Source organism: Aotus nancymaae, unplaced genomic scaffold (genome assembly GCF_030222135.1).
Source record: "Aotus nancymaae isolate 86718 unplaced genomic scaffold, 86718_ANA_hifiasm-v0.15.2.pri h1tg000108l, whole genome shotgun sequence".
NCBI lineage: Eukaryota > Metazoa > Chordata > Mammalia > Primates > Aotidae > Aotus > Aotus nancymaae.
This window is the reverse complement of record NW_026988523.1, coordinates 4,064,605-4,088,879: the sequence shown is the minus strand read 5'-3', so window position 1 is coordinate 4,088,879 and position 24,275 is coordinate 4,064,605. Positions and strand designations below refer to the sequence as shown.

The 24,275-nt window shown below is 37.4% G+C and overlaps 1 protein-coding gene and 1 long non-coding RNA gene across 4 annotated transcripts in view; one reads left to right on the top strand and one right to left on the bottom strand.

The window, feature by feature from the left end:
• The window catches only part of LOC105711728 (uncharacterized), a 411,034-nt gene that overhangs the window by 162,512 nt on the left and 224,247 nt on the right, over positions 1 to 24,275 (top strand). The window lies entirely within an intron of this gene.
• Positions 1 to 24,275, bottom strand: part of MROH9 (maestro heat like repeat family member 9) — an 85,724-nt gene that overhangs the window by 36,112 nt on the left and 25,337 nt on the right. Inside the window, exons 8-14 of the mRNA XM_012444326.2 lie at positions 18,194 to 18,306; positions 15,039 to 15,188; positions 11,781 to 11,935; positions 9,497 to 9,662; positions 7,013 to 7,155; positions 5,478 to 5,627; positions 3,880 to 4,000 (exon numbers count right to left, since the gene is read on the bottom strand). Coding sequence (XP_012299749.2) covers positions 3,880 to 4,000; positions 5,478 to 5,627; positions 7,013 to 7,155; positions 9,497 to 9,662; positions 11,781 to 11,935; positions 15,039 to 15,188; positions 18,194 to 18,306 — 998 coding nt within the window. The remainder of the gene's footprint in view (positions 1 to 3,879; positions 4,001 to 5,477; positions 5,628 to 7,012; positions 7,156 to 9,496; positions 9,663 to 11,780; positions 11,936 to 15,038; positions 15,189 to 18,193; positions 18,307 to 24,275) is intronic.

The window sequence follows — 24,275 nt, the reverse complement described above, 5'->3', positions numbered from 1 at the left end:
ATCACAGCAGAACTAAATGAAACTGAAACAAACAAAAAAATTCAAAAGATAAAAATCTGGTTATTTGAAAAGATAAATAAAATTGATAGACCATTACAAAGATTAACCAAGAACAGAAGACAGAAAATCCAAATAACCTCACTAAGAAACGAAACAGGAGATATTACAACTGACACCACTGAAATACAAAAGATCCTTCAAGGCTACTATGAACACCTTTATGCACGCAAACTAGAAAACCTAGAAAAGATGGATAATTTCCTGGAAGAATACAACCCTCCTAGTTTAGGTCAGGAAGAATTAGATACCCTGAACAGACCAATAACAAGCAGAGAGATTGAAATGATAATTTAAAAAATTACCAATAAAAAAAGACCAGGACCAGACAGATTCACAGCAGAATTCTACCAGATATTCAAAGAAGAATTAGTACCAATCCTTTTGACACTATTTCACAAGATAGAGAAAGAAGGAACCCTTCCTAATTCATTCTATGAAGCCAGCATCACCCTAATATCCAACCAGGAAAAGACACAACCAAAAAAGAAAACTACAGACTACTATCCTCGATGAATATAGATGCTAAAATCCTTAACAAAATACTAGATAAATGAATCCAACAACAAATCAAAAAGATAATCCACCATGATCAAGTACATATGCAGGGATTGTTCAACATATTTAAGTTAATAAATGTGATAAACCACAGAAACAACTAAAAACAAAAATCACATGATCATCTCAATAGATGCAGAAAAAGCATCTGACAAATTCCAGCATCGCTTTATGATTAAAACCCTCAGCACAATAGGCATACAAGGGGCATAGCTTAATGTAATAAAAGCCATCTATGCAAACCCACAGCCAATATATTACTGAATAGGGAAAAGCTGAAAGCATTCCCTCTGAGAACTAGAACAATACAAGGAACAATACACTCTCACTACTCCTCTTCAACATAGTATTAGAAGTCCTAGCCAGAGCAATCAGACAAGAGAAATAAATAAAAGGCATGCAAATTGGTAAAGAGGAAGTCATGTCCCTGTTTGCTGATATGATCATTTACCTTGAAAACACTAAGACCTTCTCCAGAAAGCACCTAGAACTGATAAAAGAATTCAGCAAAGTTTCCAGATACAAAATTGATGTACATAAATCAATAGCTTTTTCTATACAACAATAGCATTCAAGCTGAGAATGAAATGAAGAACTCAACCTCTTTTATAATAGCTGCCAAAAATATAAAATACTTAGGAATATACCTAACAAAGGAGTCAAAAGACTTCTACCAGGAAAACCACAAAACACTGCTGAAATAAATCATAGACAACACAAACAAGTGTAAACACATCCCATGCTTATGGATGGGTAGAATTAATATTGTGAAAATGACTATACTGCCAAAAGCAATCTATAAATTCAACACGATCCTCATCAAAATACTACCATCATTCTTCACAGAGTTAGAAAAAAAAATTCTAAAATTCATATGGAACCAAAAAAGAGCCCGCATAGCCAAAGCAAGACTAAGCAAAAAGAACAAATCTGGAGGCATCACACTACCTGATTTCAAGCTATACTATAAGGTCACCAAAACAACATGGTACTGGTACAAAAATAGGTACATAGACCAATGGAACAGAATAGAGAACCCAGAAATAAACCCAAATACTTAACAGCCAACTGATATTTGACAAAGCAAACAAAAATATAAAGTGGGGAAAGGACACCATTTTCAAGAAATGGTGCTAGGATAATTGGCTAGCCACATATAAGAGAATGAAACTGGATCTTCATCTCTCACCTTATACAAATATCAAACCTCAAGATGGATTCAGGACTTAAACCTAAGTCTTGAAACTATCAAAATTCTAAATGGAACATTGGAAAAAACTTCTAGACTTGGCTTAGGCAAGGATTTCATGACCAAAAACCCAAAAGCAAATGCGACAAAAACAAAAATAAATAGCTGGGACCTAATTAAACTAAAGAGCTTTTGCACAGCCAAAGGAACAGACAGAAGAGTAAACAGACAACCCACAGAGTGGGAGAAAATCTTCACGATCTATACATCTGACAAAAGACTAATATCCAGAGTCTACAATGAACTCAAGTAGGAGGAAAACAAACAATCCCATCAAAAAGTGGGCTAAGGATATGAATAGACAATTCCCAAAAGAAGATACACAAATGGCCAACAAACATATGAAAAAATACTCAACATCACTAATGATCAAGGAAATGAAAATCAAAACTACAATGCAATATCACCTCACTCCAGCAAGAATGGCCATAATAATAAAAAATCAGTCAAAAAACAGTAGTTGTTGGTGTGGATGGGGTGATCAGGGAACATTTCTACACTGCTAGTGGGAATGTGAACTAGTACAGCCACTATGGAAAACAGTGTGGAGATTCCTTAAGGAAGTAAAAGTAGAACTACCATTTGATACAGCAATCTCACTACCAGGTATCTACCCAGAGGAAAAGAGGACATTATTCAAAAAAGAAATTTGCACACACATGTTTATAGCAACAAAATTCACAATTGCAAATGTGGACCAACCCAAATGCCCATCAGTTAATGAGTAGATAAAGAAACTGTGGTATAGATATATATATGATGGAATACTACTCAGTCACATAAAGGAATAAACTAACAGCATTTGCAGTGACCTAGATGAGACTGGAAACTGTTATTCTAAGTGAGGTAACTCAGGAGTGGAAAACCAAACATTGTATGTTCTCACTGATATGTGGGAACTAAGCTGTGAGAATGCAAAGGCATAAGAATGATACAATGGACTTTGAGGAATTGGGGGGAAGAGTGGGAGAGAGCTGAAAGATAAAAGACTACAAATATTGTGCAGTGTATGCTGCTTGGGTGATGGGTGCACCAAAATGTCACAAATCACCGCAAAAGAACTTACTCATGTAACCGAATACCACCTGTACCCCAATAACTTATGGAAAAAAAAAGAAACGCACCGATATACAGTCAACTAAACATTGATTAAAAAAAAAAAGCCATGAATAGACACTGGGCAAAGAATAGTCAATTCAATAAAAATAATGAGTTACACAGTAAAATTAATGAGAGGTGAAAATGGACTAAGCACATTTGAAATCATTGATGACTATCTACTGCCATGTTTGGTTAAATTCATTTATGTATACTTCTAAAAGCTTTAGAAGTAGATGGTTTGGTATAAGAGTATGCTTTTTATAATTTAACTGTTTTACTATGGTGTTTGAAATCATCTCAAATTTTGAAAATATTGGGCACTACACATTATGTAACACATGCGCATTCTTTTTATGAAAAATTAGATTTGACTCTGGTAATTTCAAGTTATAAAGCCCTTATGTTTTGTAATCAAAAGGTTCATCAATTTGCTTGACTCCATTATAGTATTACAATACACGGCACAATATTCATATACAAAATAATATGGTTCCACATCTCCATTTTACTCAGTTATCCAGCCAGTTCCTTTTCTCCCATAGATGGTCAGAAGTACCACCTAGATCCCAGATGTTATCTACCATCCTTATTAAACCCAATTATCCCTTGATATACTTTAACAATCATACAGAAGTATATCAACTGGTACTAAAAAAATAATTAGTATTTGTGCAAATCCACATCCCTAGAAACAGATTAAAACCAACTGCTGGAGAAAGCTGAAGGGACAATGCTTCCATAACCCAGATCTAACTCCACACCTCTCCCCACCCAACTTCAGATATTGTTCATGATCTTAAGTATTGGTGAGAACCAATATTCAGAGGAAGACATATGAGAAACTGGAATTTTGATTTAAATTTGGGTAAGGAAAGGAAATGAGAACACAGCTGTTCACAGTCTATAAAACTCACTTCAGTGAGGAATATTACTACGATGATACTGTCTTCTGACCTTCTAGGACCTTCTACTGAGAGCTTATAGAGATAATGCAGTGTCTCTGGAAACTGTGGAAAGTTATAGTCACTGAGAGTTCTGTAAAAGAGAATAAGGCACTGAATTAGCAAAGGAGAAAACACTATGCTAATAGTGGTAAAGAGAGAATCATTGTTCTAATATCTTGTACCTCCCAGATAAAAAGAAAGATATTCTTTAATATTCCCTAAATAAGTTGTAGTCCCACAGTGAATTCTACACATACTCTGCAGAATTATATATAGTTGGATCCCTTTCAGCATCTTTCCTTAATGTCACTTCTCTTTCTTGTCTCTCCCATCCTTTGCCACAGAACAGAATACCCTATTTTAGTACAAGCTCCCATCAATTCTTGACTAAAAGGGGAGGAAATAAAAATCTAGTGCTCAGTCCAAGATGGCTGGATGTAGGTCATCTTTGTGGTTTTGGACCAAGCTCTTTCTTTGAATGATATAATGCTGATGAGAGGTTGGGACTGTCCTGGATTCCTCAGGAAAAGAGGTGGTGAGCTCTGGTTCACTATGCCATTCTCCAGAACACACTCGGATGGTGGCCAGCCTCATGCTTGTCCTGATATAGTGGCCTGGATCAGATCAGTAAGGGCAGAATTACGAAGGATAACATGACAAAGTTTCCATTTTAACATTCCTGGCTGGTCTTCCAAACCAGTGCTTCTCAAACTGCAATGTGCTAACAAATGACCTTGGGGATATTGCTAAAATACAGATTCTGATTCAGTAGGTCTGGGGTGGGCCATGAGATTCTGAATTTTTAACTCTCTCAGGTGATGCTGTTGCTGCTTGTCTGTGGACCACACTTTGAGTAAGAAGATCCAAAGTTACTTCTTAGATATCCTTAGAGTGACACTCAACTTGTGACAACTTGTAGGGTGCAGATGTACTACACTTTAACACAGTATGTGTTCCTAAAATCTATTTGCAAATGGGATGCTTTTATAAAAGCACCAAGGCCTCATAGACCACATAGAGAGTACTTTCTGGGTCAGGCACAACTTGAAGTTGTCAAGAGCCTGTATTTTGATTCTTGATCAGAGAATCTGATCCTTACCATCAGAAACTTGCTGTTCACCAAAGGGTGAACTAGAAAAAGCCCCTCTTCCATTATTCTTTTCCAAGTTTATTTGGCTCATTGAGTAGGTTTTTATTGGACCTCTTTCAACTGGGAATATATCTGAAACTGATGCCTGCAGAGCAGGAATCAGCTAAAATAAGAGGGAAAAAAACAAACTCACCTCTAGTTTTTTGTATCTATAGAAAAAAAAAACCCTGTTCTGTGGAGGGAGGATAATTGGGCATCCGTATCATCAGGTAAGAGGGCAAAAAAAAAAAGAAAAAAAATTCTCAAATAAAAACACTTCAAAATAATTGAAGAAGTAGAAATCAAATAGCAACTCAGATCATTAAGAGAGATTTGGAAATTGGAGTGGATGCCTATTTTGTTCCTCCATAGCTTACTTGAAGGAAGTTGGAGAAGGTGGGATAGAGACCAAGAATCCTACAGAGCCCCCAGTTCTTACTTTGCAAGAAGGTAGAGTTGCAAAGCCGTATCATGGTGGTATGGCTCTTCAGATAGAGGGTTGTTCCAGAAATGATTTTTCTCTAGAGTGATATCCACCTGTTGTAGTCCAGAACAATTCAGCAGAACTCTGAGGGCATCCTCGGCATATCTAAAGGCCCAAAAGAGAGTAGGATTATCATGTGCCAATGATATTTAAAAAACTAAGTGCATATTACCTGCCTTTTCATTCCACGTTGGGCAGAATACAGGTTTTGAGAAAGGGGATGTCTCAAAGGAAAAAAATTGCTAAATGTCCTTCATCTTCCCTGATTAACAGTACATGGAATAGGGGATAAATTGAAATTGTGGCACATAAAATCTAGCAATAATCTCAGAACAGCTTATTTGCTTATTATTATTATTATTATTATTATTATTATTATTATTTTTGAGACGGAGTTTCACTCTTGTTACCCAGGCTGGAGTGCAATGGCGCGATCTCGGCTCACTGCAACCTCCTCCTCCTGGGTTCAGGCAATTCTCCTGCCTCAGCCTCCTGAGTAGCTGGGATTACAGGCACGCGCCACCATGCCCAGCTAATTTTTTGTGTTAGTAGAGATGGCGTTTCACCATGTTGACCAGGATGGTCTCGATCTCTTGACCTTGTGATCCACCCACCTCGGCCTCCCAAAGTGCTGGGATTACAGGCTTGAGCCACCGCGCCCAGCCTATTTGCTTATTATTAATAGCTCATTTGCCAGAGGTGAATTTGAAAGAGATGTTCAATGATGCAATGACTTGCTAAAGGTATCCATTTTCTTCTATGGGTGTCTTAAATGAATAGGATATATTCTCATCTAGTTGGGATCCTTTGGCGTATGTCTTCTTGGAAAATAGGTAGTAGATTATATACCTTAATAGAACTGATTGTGTTTTATAACTCTGCCTGGCTTAAAATCCATACTAGACAAGGGAAAATAGTAGACAGTTGGGTTGAGATTACCCTGTTGGGTAGCAAAATAAACTGTACTCTCTTGGACAAAAGGGAATTGCCAAACTTCTATGTGGACAGACTACTTCATGTAGTTACAAACTCATATATTACACCTCCAACCACGAATTAACTTTACAGTTCACAAAGTACATGTGAGCACATCGTTTTTTTCTTATATGTAGAATAACCCTGAGAGGTTCCAGCAAGAAGTAGGTAGATGGCAGAGCAAAAATGTATCCGGTTTTGGATGTAATGCTCTGCTCTCTTTTCTGTGGTAACCTCTTACTGATCTGATAGGGAGTGTGGTAGGAATCAACAGAGTTCTGTGGTCATGGCTCTTATATGCTACATATGCTCATGGAAGGTGAGCTAACTTCTAGGTACTCGGGCTGGTTCCTTTTCTGAAGGAATTCTACCATTCAGAGGAGAGAAAACTGTAATAAATGAACACACTGCACATGGGACTGTAAAGAATCCCGTATGAACCTCCAAGAGGGTAGAAGTATTGACAGCTGGATGCTTATCTCTTACATAATATGAAATAACCAGCATTATCTCACAAAGTCCTGTCTGCGAGCATCAGTCTCAGCTCACTGCTGTAGAAGACTTGGAACATAAGGGCCATCAAGAGCTGGGGGAAAAGCTGGGCCACCGCTTTCTTGTAGGAACCAAGAGGCAGAAAGGTGCACAGGGCCTGGGATGCCTATAAGGGAAAGAAATAGAAGGTAGAAATGTAAACAGTTTTTCTCTAAACCCAGTCAACCTTACTGAGGGGAGCAAGGCAGTGACTCTGCAACCCCTCCTTCAGCCTCCTTGAAAAAAACCTAAAGCATATGTAGGTACCCATTCATTCATTAACAGCTGCTACATCAATTGTGAACCAGGAACTGTGCCAAGCATACCATGGTAAGGGAATCTTAAGGCACTATACAAACACCCTGGCTGCCAAAAACCAGTGGGAAAACATGTCAGAAAACTTCATAGGTCATTTTATACAATAAATTAGGCAATAATAACATACATATTTTTACAAACATAAACACTTAGGTATACTAACAACAGTCATATGGGTAACAGTTATGAGCAGACAAACCATATTCATAAAGAAATAGCTTGTATAACTGTGGTCATATGAAATCCCTTGGTAGACAACATAAGTCTTTTGACAAGACAGACCAATGGATCACCACCATATAGGCTGTCACCCAAACAGCTGAGATCTCAATAAATTTTATCTTTCTTGAAGAAAGCAAATACACAACAATACATCTCATTCATTGAGGAAGTTTAAACATTTTTATGTACAAGTGCAATGCTTAAACACAAAGTCAACGTTGTGACAATGCATCTTCATGGAAACAAATCTGCAAAAAAAATGCATAAAAAATTAGAACCCTCTAAAAGTTTTTACACAATTTATATCTCTGGTATTGGAAATGAAATATGTAATATAGCAAATTAGAAGCAATAATGCTGACAACTTAAAATAATGAGAGAAATACATTAGAAAGAAAGTAGAAAACAATCTAAAAAGAAAATTCAACATATAAAAAACAATAGGGATAAATTATGGGTAATTGCATAGAGGTGGTCCATTAGACCTGGTCAACTTTTATGATCATTAATTATATTTTGAAGTCCTTCATTGTGATGAATGGCTGTTATTTTTTCTTTTTCTTTTAGGGCATGGCTCTCCCTGAAGAATATGTTTACATTCATTTTATATGTGATGCTACTCTTTTTGAAATTCTTTTATGATGTGACATATACTAACTTGAGCATTTCCTATTACATTTTCCCATCTTCTGTACCATGCTTTTACGTTTTTTTGGCCTGCAGAAATCTATTTCACGTGCACTCATAGAAAGACCACAGATTTGGAGGAAGCAACACTGGTGATTGAACAGCAGCACCATTCCATAATTGTCTTCTTCTCCTACTGTACACATAATTAGACCAGTCAGTAACTTGTCTGGCTTCTTCAAGGCAAATATGGCTTTAATTTATCAAAATATCCTGGAATTTCATCAGCTGCAAGGAATGCCAATGCAAACAAATGGCATATTTTACAACTAAAATTTTCACCATTGCCATATTGCCTGGCTAATCCACTCATCTGAATTTTCCTAGAAATGCTTTGGACTGAATGGAAAAAGCAAACATTATTTGTGACAACTTAAAATTCACTTCTAGAAGTCTTGATTGTACCTGATTCCAAATCCATCATTACAGTTTGGGGATTCAATCAGATGATAGAAATTTTAGACTTTTAGAATTTTGATCTTTTAGAATTTCAATATTCAGGATTATGGTGTTCAGGATTTTGCCTTTAGGGATTGTAACTGGAGTTGTAAAAATACATATTCCAACATACCACATTTGTGAAGCAATGCCAACTTTATACTACTCTGTCTCTGTAAGACCTTAGTTTACATTTTGGCTTTCAGGAGATATAAAATGATGGACACAAGTGAGATTAGGTCTTTTCCTGGCTACAAAAGCCTATATGATCTAGCCACTGTCTACTTCTTTCATATCATCTCCTATACTTTCATCTCAATTGCCCAATTCACTGATTGTTTGGCCTCCTTGTATTCTCTAACATACTAAGTAAATGTCCATCAGTATGAGACTTTTCCCTTCTCTCAGTCTAGAACTCTCTAACTCAGATATATGTACGGTTCATATCCTCACCTGATTCAGGTTTCTGATTAGATGCCACCTCAGCAGAGAGGCCTGCCCTGACCCACTTACCTGAACTTTGCCAGCCACTTTCTTTCTCCCACACCACTATATATGTCTTTTAAGCTTTATACCATCTGACTTACAACACGGTTATTTGTTAATTATTTGTTTCTTACCAAAATGTAAGCTCCATGATAGGGCACAGCACATAATAGACGCTCAATAAATATGTGCTGCATGAATGGATGCATGAGAGGAGGACTGTGTTAAGAAAGTATGATTAAATCTGTGGGCAGATAGGGATTTTTACAATGGGGAAGACAATACTGAGAAGAAGAAACACTCATCATGTTATTTACCGCCAAAGGCATCATGTTGGTAGCATCCAGAGAGAAACGTTTTTTTCCTGTTAGGCTGTCCTCCATTTCCCCAGGCTTTCCTTTCAGTATCAGTAAGATTGTCTTCAGTACGTGAGGGGCTGGGGTTGCCTCAGAACCTGCCGCCTGCCACATCTGTATCAGAGTGCTGCAAACACAGCCCCACCCCATACAATGAGAATCATGTTTGTCGTGTCCTACTTGATAGAATAACAAGAATCAGGAAAAGAGTCTTGGTTTTACATCCTTAAATAGCAAAGATGCTGCAGACATGTCCAAAACAAACTGAGATTCCCATTTCCAAAGGATCCCACAAGGCTTTTATGCTGGAAAACAGAATTTCAGTAAAACCTATGGAAAATACCAGAGTCTGGTCTGCAAGTTCATTTCTACTGCTATTTAAATGTCTGCTAGCTCACTGTCAAGAACTGATCAGCTTTCTGTACTCAGTACTTCCTCTGCTCCTCTCGCTTTGTGACTTTGTTGGTCAAGGAATAATATAATATTTAAAAACTAGCATGGGAATACAAATTAACAAGTAGATTAATATAAAAATGAAAAATTAACCCCAACTAAAAAACAAACCATATAATAGTGAAAATTAAAAAAAAAAAAAAAACTGAGCTCAGAAAAGTGAGCCATTTTGTCAGATGTCACACAGTTAGTGACACAGATGCTGTTAAAAATCCTGGCTTCTCAACCTCCAGTCCCCTAGCTCCTTTCCTTGTATACTCAATACTCTTCAAGATTAGCCCTACTATTGCCCATCTTAAAAACTGCTATACACCTCTGCACTGATAAATTTCTGATATCTTGCCAGTTCTTGGTTCTGACACCTATTGCTCAGGCTTTCTGTTTAGGTTCATCATATGGGTGCCTGATCCCTTGGAATATGGACATACCCAGCTCTGTAGCACCTACTACCCACCTGCTCCTGCCTACAGGTCTCACTTTTAATCACATGGACATCAACTCTCAAATGCCATGTCTCCTTGTCTTATCTCTTGTTCATACATTTTGGCTGAGCAAATCTTTCATGTGTTCCTTTGGTTTAGTTTCACTCCAAATCCTGGCCTTTTCTACCTCAACCCTTACCTATAATTAGACCTGCTGGTAGCGGCTTTGATTAAGTTCACCTAATTAATTATGCCTGCTTTCTGTATTTCCTCAGCACATATTGCTTGTACCAGGTTTATTGGCAATTTTTATCTTATATGCATGTGGATATATTCCCTCTCCTCAACAAAATGCTTGAGGGCCAGTAATACCTTACACAAAGTGGGTGCTTAGTTCCTGGATGTTAGATTGTCTTATGAAGATCTTTCTAGGAATTTTATAAATAGTATAATACTTTGTGAGTTAAAGCTTCCTAAGTAAGTACAATCTTTCCATTTGAAAAATAGTTATGTGATTTATTTAGACTTTTGTTGATCTCAATGACCTGTCACAGAAATTAATTCACGTATCTATAGATAGAAAGAACTTTCCTCATTTTCTAGATGAGGAAATTAACATCAGGGAGTTTTATCAAACTTGCATAACATCACACAGAATGTAAGGATCAAGGTTGATGGAAACAGATTCATTTATTTCCAAAGACCTAGTCCTCTTCATAATAAAACTCCCTGCCTTTTACACTGTTCATAGTTAAGAAGTACTACCTTGATTTCTAGTGTTTATGCAAACTGTAGAAATGGAGCGGTGTGATTTTTCTAAGCTCTTCTAATGTACCTGTTAGGTTCATATTGTCCTATAGGCTCACATTTGCATTTTTTTTCCTTAAACTTTTCTTGTGATCCAGAATCATAAATTTCAGATTAACAGTCAAAGGACACAGGACACCCAATTATGTTTGTTACTGGTGTGTAGAAATATCTTATATCTGTCCTTCATAAACAAGAAAAACACTACACGTACAAATTTATTTCCTCAACAGAAATAAGTAAATTCACAAATGGGAATAAAAATCTATTATCACTTTGAGGAGAGTTTCGTTCCTCTGGGACATGCACCAGAACACAATTTAATGCCTCGGATAAATAATAGTGACATTGATCACGTGGGCCTACTGTGTTTTAGGCATTATACAAAGATATGCATACTACATATGATCTTGTTTAAGTCTTACAATCATCCCACATGATGCAAAAATAGATTTTCTCTTTCAGAAAAAAGAAACCAGGCCTGACTATGGTAGATTGAGAGTTGAGCCCAGGTCCATGTGAACAAGCCCTCCTAGAAGAGTCAGAGGATTGGGGGGCCTTACTCATCTGCTGGAACTGGGTAGTCCATAAGTTGAAAGATGACCTTCTTGGGTGAAGTACGTGTCAACAAAGTGATAACCTGCAACATATCACACTTCATATTGTGAAAACAGTTTTCACACAATTTCTTATAAATAGCATCCACGATCTTAGACACCTGTAAGAGAAATTCCACAGGTAAACAAGAGTCTCTTCTTCCATGGTCACCTCTAAACTAAGGCATTTCTTTTTCACACAATTACCAAGGCAGCAACTAGCACACAAATAAGCACTAGTAGAAAGCATATTTATATGTGTGACTACACAATGCAAAATATTCATTTGGATGAAGACAAAAATCTGTGCATTTATGGATAGCAGGAAAAAAGTTTATTCTGGGTGGGTTGAATTCATTCTATAAGAAATATAAGCTCAGTATAGGAGACATACATATAATTCAAGTACTTAAAGAAGAAAATCAAAACAATGAAACAGAATAACAATAGATCCACAGCGTATACTTCAAAAAAACTTTTGCAAGTTAAAGATGATTTGAGTTCATATATTGAAGGGATGAACCATGTATCAGAGGAATGACCCAGAATGGTAAACACTAGGCTATAGTCTTGCAAACTCTACTCATAGGCCCCATGTTAGTTTGATTTTTCCCCCTCTTTTTACTCATTAAAGAACAAGGAGAGTTCTAGCTGGATCTGAAATTTGTCTCAAATCAGTGGCTGTGTATCAATATCAAATTTAATCCACCCAGATCATCTCACATCTTATTTTGAAAATAATCCTTTGCATTTTTTTTTCTTAAATATTTCTTGTGATTCTAGATCATAAATTTTAGTCTAACAGAGATTATAAGCTGAAAAATTAGTTGATGCAAATTTACATTGCCCTGCAGTTATGCCGCATACAATTCAGTTATCTGTACAACTTTCTATGGCAAACAAAAGAAAAATAAATAAAATGTTAAAAAGTGCAGGGTGCTTTTCCAACTACATAGGCTCCAAGGCGAGCAAGAAATGAGAGACGTTGAACTACACTTTTCCATAGACCTTTCAACTATAGGATTTAGAGCTTCTTTCAGTTGTCCTCTTCCTAGTTTAAGTGCAGATACCTCTAAAGCAAACCACCTATGTCACTGGGTGCTTAATTATAGAAATTTATGCTCATTTATCTTCAGTTATATTAATGATAGTCTGTTTCAATTTTTGATGAATATTTGATGTGTTAGGATTATTTAGAGATTATAAGCCCATATACTATAAATGCAATTTAGAGGATTTTTAGGGATATTTTTAGCCTTATAACTCATTTTGGAACCTAACCCTGTGTAAGACAAGAATCCAGTGTGTTCATTAGTCCAGTTGCTTGTGGGAGCTGGGGTGGGGTCATAAATTGAGGAGCCTATTTTGTTCAAATTTTCTGTGGTTAGTGATTTCACTGTAGCAGAGGCTAGTTTTACACATCTAGTTTTCTGTTTTGTCTCTCTTCCTGTCTAGGGACTTGATAAGGTTTCATTTCACCTTCCTTTGAGCGCTCTTTCCCACTTCACTAGAGGAGAACTCGATTTTTTAAGATGACCGTTGCCCTCCACCTCTCCCTGTGGTTGTGTTTGCACTACAGAATTCTCCCATCTGCAGCAGCATTGCGAGTTCTATATAAAGCATCACCTCCCCTTTCCTGCTCTATGAATTTGAGTAAGACTTTTCAGTTTATTTTCAGTCACCTTTCACTCCTGTATCAGAAGAGGGAACTGGAGGTTCATTCCTCATGTCAGCATCAGTGCTGGTTTCATAGGCCTGTGACCTACATGTTTGCACAGGGCTCCATGCTGAGAAGATACGCTTACTTTGTTTAAAGCTCTTCCACTATCATCTTTAACTTTTAAATAATTTTATCTTTGTGATTGTATTTTGTAAATCAAGTCCCATGGGACAGTGGAGCAGAGGAGATACAATATGTGAGTCTGCCATTGTTCCTGTGGTCCCATACACATGTAGTGTTCACAAAATTCCAGGGGACCCATAATGTGGAACTCAGTGGAAAAACAAGATAAACATCTTATTGAAACTTTAACCTACTTAGAAAATTCCTACTTAGTCTGAAAGTGACATAGAAGGAAAGAGAGAGGGTAGCCCATAAATTATTTTCCTTTCAGGTTTTCCTTACCCATCAATAAGCTGAAGGAAGAGAATGTTGGTAGGATATGTGAATGACAAAAAGTGAAATTTTTAAAGTTGACCTACTTTTGTGTAGTGTTTCTGCCCTTTTGAAAAGAATGTAATATGTATGCATGTGTGAGCTTGAAACACAAATGGCATTATTTTGGTGATTCTGCATATGAGTTAAATGATCCTATGTTTACATTTGTAACTGGCATTGCACAATATATGTATAGATAGTAAAATCTGTGCTCATGACTAAAAAATGTTAACTGTTCTTTTTGCTTAGGAAGACATTAAGTAGCAAATAAAACCACTGTGAAGAATTGAGAGAGAGAGAGACTGTGGAGGAAAGGCAAACACTGCCTGTGCTTATACAGTTAATAGCATCATTTCCCATGTTGTGAGAAGCAGTCCCAGATTTCATTCTGCACAGAACCCCACAAATTATATAGCCAGCTCTATGGCAAGCTGAGGGTCTTTGAAATCTCTCCTTAAGGGATACACAGGGGATTTCAATTACAGCTATACTATTTTATTGCTATTAATGTATTTCTTTAAAAATTCTAAAGCAAATATGGCAAAATATTATGATTTAATATGATTGGTGGACAAGCATTCATTACTTACTCTCTGAAATTGTTTGTATGCTTGGAATATTTCACACAAACAATTCTCAGGCCAGGTGTGGTGCCTCATGCCTGTAACGCTAGTGCTTTGGGAGGCCAGGGTGGGAGGATTGCTTGAGCCCAGGAGTTTGACACCAGCCTGGGCAACATAGCGAGACCTCCATCTCTACAATTTTTTTTTAATTAACTGGGTGTGATGGTACACACCTGTAGGTCCCAGCTACTTAGGAGGCTTAGTTTGGAGGATTGCTTAAGCCCAGGAGTTCGGGGCTTCAGTGAGCCAAGGTTTCACCACTGCACTCCAGTCTGAGCCACAGAGCAAGTAAACTTAAAAAAACCCAAAAACCTCATTCTGTTGAAGTAATATAATGAACAATGACAAGAAGTACATATGAGAATCAGTAGATATACAAGAAAGGCAAAAATGCACATTAGAAAGCAAACCCTGTGCTCTCCTGCTTATTGTCAAGTATCTTACCATGGTGACCTTCTCAGAATGAAATGTCAGAGTCACTATCAGTATGGATGCTGCCTCAGATGCGATTTTATTATCAGGTGAAGAGAGTTTCATCAGGAGACTCCACACAAAGTCAGTTAGCAAGGAAGGCAGTAAGGTTTGTCCTACTGTCTGCAACCAAAAAGGGAGAGTCATGACCTCAGTCCCTACACCAACATAAGACAGCTAAACTCAGACTTGGTGGGGGATGCTCAGGAGCCAGGACTTCCGTGGGCCACATGCACCTTGTTGGAGGCTCCTTCATCTATGACAAATATTAAAAATTATATTTTACAACAATGTTGGTACAAAAATGACTGCAATCCAAGTGAAATCATATTTGTATTTTCTTCTGACTTTAAAGCAATTCAGCTGTTCAAATATTATGAATTTCTTCAGGTGTGAAAATGAGTTTGTTCAGAAACAAGTATGAAGAAAGCAGACGATGCAGGAGGCGACAGGGTGAGAAAGTCGAGGGAACTCAAAGGCATGGATGTTCCTCTTTTACAGAAAAGGATCAGGAAGCAGAAAGAAATAAAAGACCTTTGTGTCCATGATTGAGGTGTAAGAACTACAATTCAAACAATCCCTTTTTAAAGTTAGAGGACTATCCATAGATTGTAAAATTGGAACAAAATCACATTGATTATAGATTTCTCAATTAAAGAAAGATAAATGAGCCAAATTTTATTTTTTTGCCTTTATATGGAAAAAAAAAGTAATTCTCCCAAGTACAGAGGATACCCAATCTAATCAATAAAAGTTTTTTTGCACCCTCTTTAAAGGGACAGAGTATTACTCTTTTGGTTATAAGGCAGGACTAAGGTCTGCATGAGAAATGATGATCACTAGCTCCTCTCCCACTGGGCAGACGGGTGATGGATGGGAATCTCGGAAAGCTATGGAAGAAAATTAGAGGAGGGTAACCAAGGCTTGGTGAGGTAGACTGAATATCATAGTTTGCCCTACTTTAAGAAAGCCAGATTTAATTATATCACACTGGATTTTTAAACAATATTGGGAGGCAGAATACTCTCTTTTGAATATTTGCTTACTCAACAAAAAAATTTACTTTAATATCTATCTAAAAAGTTGTATAAGAAGCAATTCCCAGTGAAACTTAGAGCTAGTGTTAGAAGTTTCTGTCATGTACAGGTGAAGATGTGATGGTAGGTTACATAAAATTATAGGTTTGCTTTGTAAAATATGATCTATATATAACTCTCCAGAAATACACCAATCACACAGGATCAGCTGGACTCTTTAGAGGTCATTTTTATCTCTTCCTGCTTCTTACCACTATACCATGTTGTTATATGTTCTAGATACCACTCAGTTGAATGTTTGCATAATATACTATTAATAGTCCACAGATTTTCATTTACTCCTCTATGTTTGGCATTTGCTTTGATAAATCTGTGAAGAAACTCTTCTCACAAACAGTGGTGTCATTTTGAGTTATTTCTTTCTATAAATTCCCATGAGTAAGAATTTAAAAGGAGCAAAAGCCTCATTATATTGAAGTGGTTATATTACCCTACTAGTTTATTTGGTATGAACATATATAAACATATATTTTTTAGTTAATGACACTTTTGTGGCTCTCTGTGAATCCTTTGCAGGACAATGTCCTCTGTTACAACTGACCACTGTATAAAAAAAGAGTGCTATCATTTGGGAATTGTTTTTTTTGTTTGTTGTTTTTCAGTCCAACGCTCCCGTTTAATGGTGCATTGCTTCCAGCTTCCTTGGCTAGCAACCTTGCTGCTTCTACTCCTGTTTGCATGCTTTGAACTTTATCTTTGGCAATGGTCCTTTTGGTCTTGTTGCTATAACCTTGTATCCTCTCAATTTACCTGTTCCATCTACTTCTGGAAGTCCCATCTCTGGGTTTTCCAGCTCCTGCTCCTGCGTGTAGTGCTGGACTTGCTTTGGTCTCACAATTGGGAATAATAGGTCATGAACACAAGGACTCAAGGCTCCTCCCCCAAGCCTAAGGACTTTTAAACCTGACGGACATTAAACTCAGATGAGCAAGGACACCAACATAGAGGTTGTGATAAGTCTCATGAACAGCTTGGAAGAGGCCCCAGCAGACTGCTGGTTCTAGGTTCACTAGCCGAGTCATGGTACTCAGGATTTCAATTCCAGGACACTGGGGTGGAGGATGGAAGGATGAGGGAAGATTTGCTAGTAAACAAACAGATGCTTGGCTTCTTTATGTAAATGAATGTAGTCAACCAGGCTTGAGATTTTTGAGGGGAGGTGGGAAAGAATAACTTTTGAGTTTGGAAAGATATACCACTGGGCTTCCACATATTTAAGACATCTATGCAGTATTTTTGACCAAATCATGTTAGATGTACTGCTTCTGTATCTCCTCAGCCTCCCACAATTCTACCAATCTCAGCCATGGAAGAAGACACTGCTTTATACATGTAGTTTTAAGAGGAAACCCTAGATCTTCCCATCCCAAGAGATGAGCTAGCCTAAAGGGTTTCCCCGAAAGTTTTGCTAAACTCAGTGTGTGTGTCTGGAAGGTGCTGGACAGCCCAACCTGGCCCCAGTGCTGTATAACTTCTGGAGCTTATGGCTAAACTTATGTAATTTGAAGAAGGTGAGGGAGTATATACAACTATAGAGCCTCACGGTTCTCCCAATGGTTGAGACAGTGTAAAAACTACTTACTTGGTACTGAGGTTTATCGTATAGGCTTTTTAAATTTTTATTTTTCATTTAATAGCTCTTCTAAACAAAATCAAAATCACAGTATCATTATGATGTTTGCAGAGTAAATTCTGTTAACTGGTAAATTGTTAATTTTTCTAAATAAGCAGAAGTTCTCCATTTATAGTGAACTATTTGTTAGCCAAACAAAAAGAAGTGTAACTAGGAAATACCTCATTTGCTTTCTATGAGAATTAATACAAATTAGCATATTTGGTAATACTAGGCATAATTATTAATAGAAATGAAAATCAGAAAACTAAATGGTCTACAATCATTTACATTTTACCACACTGAGTTTAAAAGGAAATGAAAAAATAACAACAACATAAACTTTGTTGAAATAAATTGCTGCTAAGAATAATAATACATATAAACAAAGCCCCTGGAAAAAGTGGGGGCTAAGTTACCTGAGCAAGTTCACGTTTGTCTTGTCGAAACTTCTTGGCAAGAAATTCTACATCAGAAGAAAACAGGAGGCTATGACTTTTACTGTCTGTAGGGTTACTTTTTCCAATTTCCGCTGTGTTAAGCAAAAGATCACTGGTTTCTTCTATGGCATTAGTATTTCCAGTTTTCTTTTCCTGTCCAGTTCTGGAGAGCTAAAGTTTTCTGATTATTTAACTCTCTGCTCATAGTTTAGTCTCACAAAATATTATGGCACTAACCCAGGATTCATAAAGCATTTAAGAGAGTCCATGTGAAATATGAATGAAGGACAAATACTTTTAATAATAGGCTGACAAGATAACAAATACATATAGACCATCAAACGCACAGTTCAGTGTGCTGGAAAAGCTAATGCCAAACTGGAGGTTCTGTTGGCAGGGAGAGTAGACTTGGAGGCATTTGAAAAAATGCTGAGGAGTAGTAGATCAGGGAAGCCAGAAGTGCTCAGCAAGAGCTTCAGGGGCAGATAACTTCAGTTCCAGAGAAAGTGAGTTTTAAATGATTTTGTTTTTTAAAAAATAGTTCTATAGAGATATAATTGTCATTTATTTATTTTGTTTTGTTTTTTATCTTTTTTGAGATAGGATCTAACTCTGTCACCTAGGCTGGAGTGCAGTGGTGCAAACAGGGTTCATTGCAGCCTTGACCTGCTGGCTTAAGTGATCTTTTCACCTCAGTCTCCCCAGTAGCTAGGATTGCAGGCACATGCCACAATGCCCAGCTAATTAAAATATTTCATAGAGATTGGGTCACACTATGTTGCCCAGGTTCGTCTCTCCTGGGCTCAAGTGATCTGCCCGCCCAGGCCCCCCAAAGTGCTGGAATTACAGGCATCTGCCACTGTGTCCAACCCATATAACATTTTTAAGTGTACAACTTGTTAAGTTTTTGTATATCTATACACTCAATAAAACATTACCACAGGGAAAAAATGAACATATCTATTGCCTCCAAAAGTTTCCTCATGCCCTTCTGTAACCCCTCACTCCCCATACCCATCCTCTGACTCCAAGGCAACTGCTGATCCACTTCCTGTCATCTGCTCTCTGTCAAGTTGGTACTCTCTAATTTTGTATAAGTGAATCATACTGTATACACTTTTTTTTTTGGTTTGGCTTCTTGATCACTCAGCAAAACTATTGAGATTTATCCATGTTGTTGTACATATTAATAGTTTGTTCCTTTTTACCAGTGAATAATGTTATTCTATTATATGTACATACCCAAATCTCTTTATTTATTTGCCTCTTAATGGACATTCAGGTTGTTTCTGGTTTGGGGCTATTACAAATAAGGGTGTTATGAACATTCATGTATCAGTAAGTGTTTGTATGAACAATTGCTTTCATTTCTCTCAAGTAAATATAAAGTTGTGGAATGCTGAGGTCCCTTTCTCTGCTATCTCCAAGTTGGGAAGGGAACATAAACCTTGAAATCACCCCAAAGTTGTGGTGGGCATCCCAGAAGTGCCAAGCCATAATCTAAAGCCAACACTCAAGTGGGAGAGGAGCCCACACTTTCAGAGCACTGAGAAGAAGCACAGCTGCAACTGTAAGGAAATATAGGGGTGTCATGACTGAGCAAGAGTCTACCAACTGACCACTATGCCTAAGTGCCATCAACCAGATCACACCCTAAAGCTTCAACATCAAAAATACCTCACTAACATATCCATGAAACCAAAGATGAGAAGTCAGTTTCAAATACAGACCCTGCACAAAGCTCAGCCCTTGAAGACATCCAGAAAAGAAGTCTACTGACTATACTCAATCTACACTACAGTTAAAGGAATATCCTCATGCAGAGCTGAGAAAGAACCAGTAACTCAAATGGCTTGAGTGTCTTATGTCCTCAAGATAACTGTAGTAGTTCTCCAACAAGGGTTCTTACCAGGCTGAGTTAACGGAAATTACAGAAATAGAAATCAGAATATGGATAGGAATGAAGATCATTGAGATTCAAGAGAATAGCAAAACCCAATCCAGGGAAACTAAGAATCACAATAAAATGATACAGGAGCTGACAGATGAAATAGCCAGTATAAAAAACCTAACTGGCCTGATAGAGCTGAAAAACACACTACAAGGATTTCACAATACAAGTGCGAGTATTAACAGCAGAATAGACCAAGCTAAGGAAAAAATATTGAAACTTGAAGACTGGCTCTCTGAATTAAGATAGTCAGAGTGAAAAAAAGGAAACAAAATGTAAAGGAAAGAACAAGACCATTGAGAAATACAAGATTATGTAAAGAGGTCAAATCTATGTGTCATTGCCATTCCTCCAATAGATGGAGAGAAAGAAAACAACTTAGAAAACATTTCAGGATATTGTCCATGAAAACTTCCCCAACCTTGCTAGAGAGGTCAACAGTCAAATTCAGGAAATACAGAGAACCCCTGCACAGGTCTACACTAGAAGATCATCCCCTAGACACATAATTGTCAGATTCTCCAACATCAAAATGAAGAAAAAAAATGTTAAAGGCACCCAGAAAGAAAGAGTGATCACCTACAAAGGGAAGCCCATCAGAGTAACAGCAGAAACTCTAAAAGGCAGAAGAGACTGGGGGTCTGTAATCAACATTCTTTTTTTTTTTTTTTTTTTTTTGAGGCCAAGTCTTATTCTGTCACTTAGGTTGAAGTGCAGTGGTGTGATCTTGTCTTGTTGCACCCTCTGCTTCCCGGGTTTAAGCAACTTTTTTTGCCTCAGCCTCCTGAGTAGCTGGGATTATAGGCATGTATCATCATGCCTGGCTAATTTTTGTATTTTTAGTAAAGATGAGGTTTCTCCACGTTGGCCAGACTAGTCTTCAACTCCTGGCCTCAATTGATCCAACCACCTCAGCCTCCCAAAGTACTGGGATTATAGATGTGAGCCTCTGTGCTTGGCCTCAACATTCTTTTTTTTTTTTTATTGCATTTTAGGTTTTGGGGTACATGTGAAAAACATGCAAGGTTGTTGCATAGGTGCATACGTGGCAGTGTGATTTGCTGCCTTCCTCCCCTTTACCTATATGTGGCATTTCTCCCCATGCTATCCCTCCCCAACTCCCCACCCCCCCGCTGTCCCCCCCACTCCCCCCAACAGACCCCAGTGTATAGTGCTCCCCTCCCTGTGTCCATGTGTTCTCATTGTTCAACACACGCCTATGAGTGAGAACATGTGGTGTTTGATTTTGTGTTCTTGTGTCAGTTTGCTGAGAATGATGGTTTCCAGGTTCATCCATGTCCCTACAAAGGATGCGAACTCATCGTTTTTGATGGCTGCATAATATTCCATGGTGTATATTTGCCACATTTTTCCTGTCCAGTCTATCATTGATGGGCATTTGGGTTGGTTCCACGTCTTTGCTATTGTAAACTGTGCTGCAATGAACATTCGTGTGCATGTGTCCTTATAGTAGAACGATTTATAATCCTTTGGATATATACCCAGTAATGGGATTGCTGGGTCAAATGGAATTTCTATTTCTAGGTCCTTGAGGAATTGCCACACTGCTTTCCACAATGGTTGAACTAATTTACACTCCCACCAACAGTGTAAAAGTGTTCCTATTTCTCCACATCCTCTCCAGCATCTGTTGTCTCCAGATTTTTTAATGATCGCCGTTCTAACTGGCGTGAGATGGTATCTCAATGTAGTTTTGATTTGCATTTCTCTAATGACCAGTGATGATGAGCATTTTTTCATATGCTTGTTGGCCTCATGTATGTCTTCTTTTGTAAAGTATCCGTTCATATCCTTCGCCCATTTTTGAATGGGCTTGTTTGTTTTTTTCTTGTAAATCTGTTTTAGCTCGTTGTATATTCTGGATATCAGCCCTTTGTCAGACGGGTAGGCTGCAAAAATTTTTTCCCATTCTGTTGGTTGCTGATTCACTCTATTGACTGTTTCTTTCACCATGCAGAAGCTGTGGAGTTTGATTAGGTCCCATTTGTCTATTTTGGCTTTTATTGCCAATGCTTTTGGTGTTTTGGTCATAAAGTCCTGGCCTCAACATTTTAAAGAAAATAAACTTCAACCAAAAATTTTATATCTGGCCCAACTAAAATTCCTAAGCAAAAGAGAAATAAGCCCCTTTTTAGACAAGCAAATGCCAAAGGAATTCATTACCACTGATCTGCCTGATAAGAGCTCCTCAAAAGAGCACTAAATATGGAAAGGGAAGACCAGTACCAGCCACAGCAAAAACACACTGAAGTATGCAGATCAGCAATACTATAAAGCAATTACACAAACAAGTCTGCATAATTAGCCAGCTAACATCATAATGACAGGATTAAATCCATAAATGTCAATATTAACCTTGAAGGTAAATGGGCTAAATGCTTCAATTAAAACACACAGAGTAGCAAGCTTAATAAAGAACCAAGACCCAGTGATATGCTATGTTCAAGAGACCCATATCACATGCAGTGACACTCATAGGCTCAAAATAATGAGATAGAGAAAACTCTACCAAGTAAATGGAAAACAGAAGAAAGCAGGGGTTGCAATCCTAATTTCAGGCAAAACAGACTTTAAGCCAACAAAGATCAAAAAAGACAAAGAAGAGCATTTACATAAATGGTAAAGGATTCAATTTGATGAGAAGACCTAACCACCCTAAATATATATGCACCCAACACAGAAGCACTTATATTCATACAGGAAGTTCTTAGAGATCTTCAAAGTAACTTAGACTCTCACACAATAATAGTGAGAGATTTCAGCATATCCCACAATAATAATGGGAGTCTTAAACATCCCACTGACTGTATTAGACAGATCATTGAGGCAAAAAAGGCCATTATCTTAAGTGAAATAACTCAAAACAGAAAGTCAAATACCACAGGTTCTCACTTATAAGTGGGAGCTACATAATGTGTACACATGGGCATACAGAGCAGATTAGTAGACATTAGAGACTCATAAAAGTGAGAAGGTGAAAGGGAGTGAGAGATGAGAAAGTACCTAACTGGTAAAATGTACTTTATTTAGGTGATGGTTACTATTCAATATATCCATATAACAGATCAGCATTTGCAACCCCTAAATCTATTTAAAAACAATTATGTCTCCTTAATTAATTGATTCCTTTATCATTATGAAATGACTTTCTTTTTCCCTGGAAGAAGAATCCTTTTCTCTAAAATATATCTTTTTATGATAATATAATACAGCAACTTCAATTTTCTTTTTTATTATTGTTAACATGTTGTATCATTTTCTGACTTTTAACACTTAATTCATTTGTGTTTTATATTTAAAGTGAGTTTCTTACAGGCAGCACATAGTTGAGGCTTGCTTTTTATTCAGTGTGACAATCTCTGCCTCTTCACTTGGGGCATTTAGAACATTTACATTTATTATCAATGGGTTTAAAATTTTTCTTATTTGTTTTCTATTTTTCTTGTTTGTTTTTTCTATTCTTTTTTACCTTATTTTGAATTGTTTTCTATGATTCCATTTTATCTCCATTTTGGCTTATTATATATAACTCTTTGCTATATTATCTTAGTGCTGGCTTTAGAGTTTAGATGATTCATCCTTATCACAGTTTACTTTCAAGTTTTATTTTATAACTTTGTGCATAGGAGGAGAATTTTAAAACACATTTATTCATTTTCTCCTTTAAGTCTTTGTGTTCTTTTTTTTTCTTTTTTTATTGTACTTTAGGTTCTGGGGTACATGTGCAGATCATACAGCATTGTTGCATAGGTACATACATGGCAAGGTGGTTTGCTGCCTCCTTCCCCCTGACAACTACATCTGGCATTTCTCCCCATGTTATCACTCCCCAACCTCCCCATCGCCCCACTGTCCCTCCCTTGCTCCCCAACAGACCCCAGTGTGTGATGCATCCCTCCCTGTGTCCCTGTGTTCTCATTGTTCAACACTCACCTATGAGTGAGAACATGTGGTGTTTGATTTTCTGTTCTTGTGTCAGTTTGCTGAGAATGATGGTTTTCAGGTTCATCCATGTCCCTACAAAGGACATGAACTCATCATTTTTATGGCTGCATATTATTCCATGGTGTATATGTGCCACATTTTCTT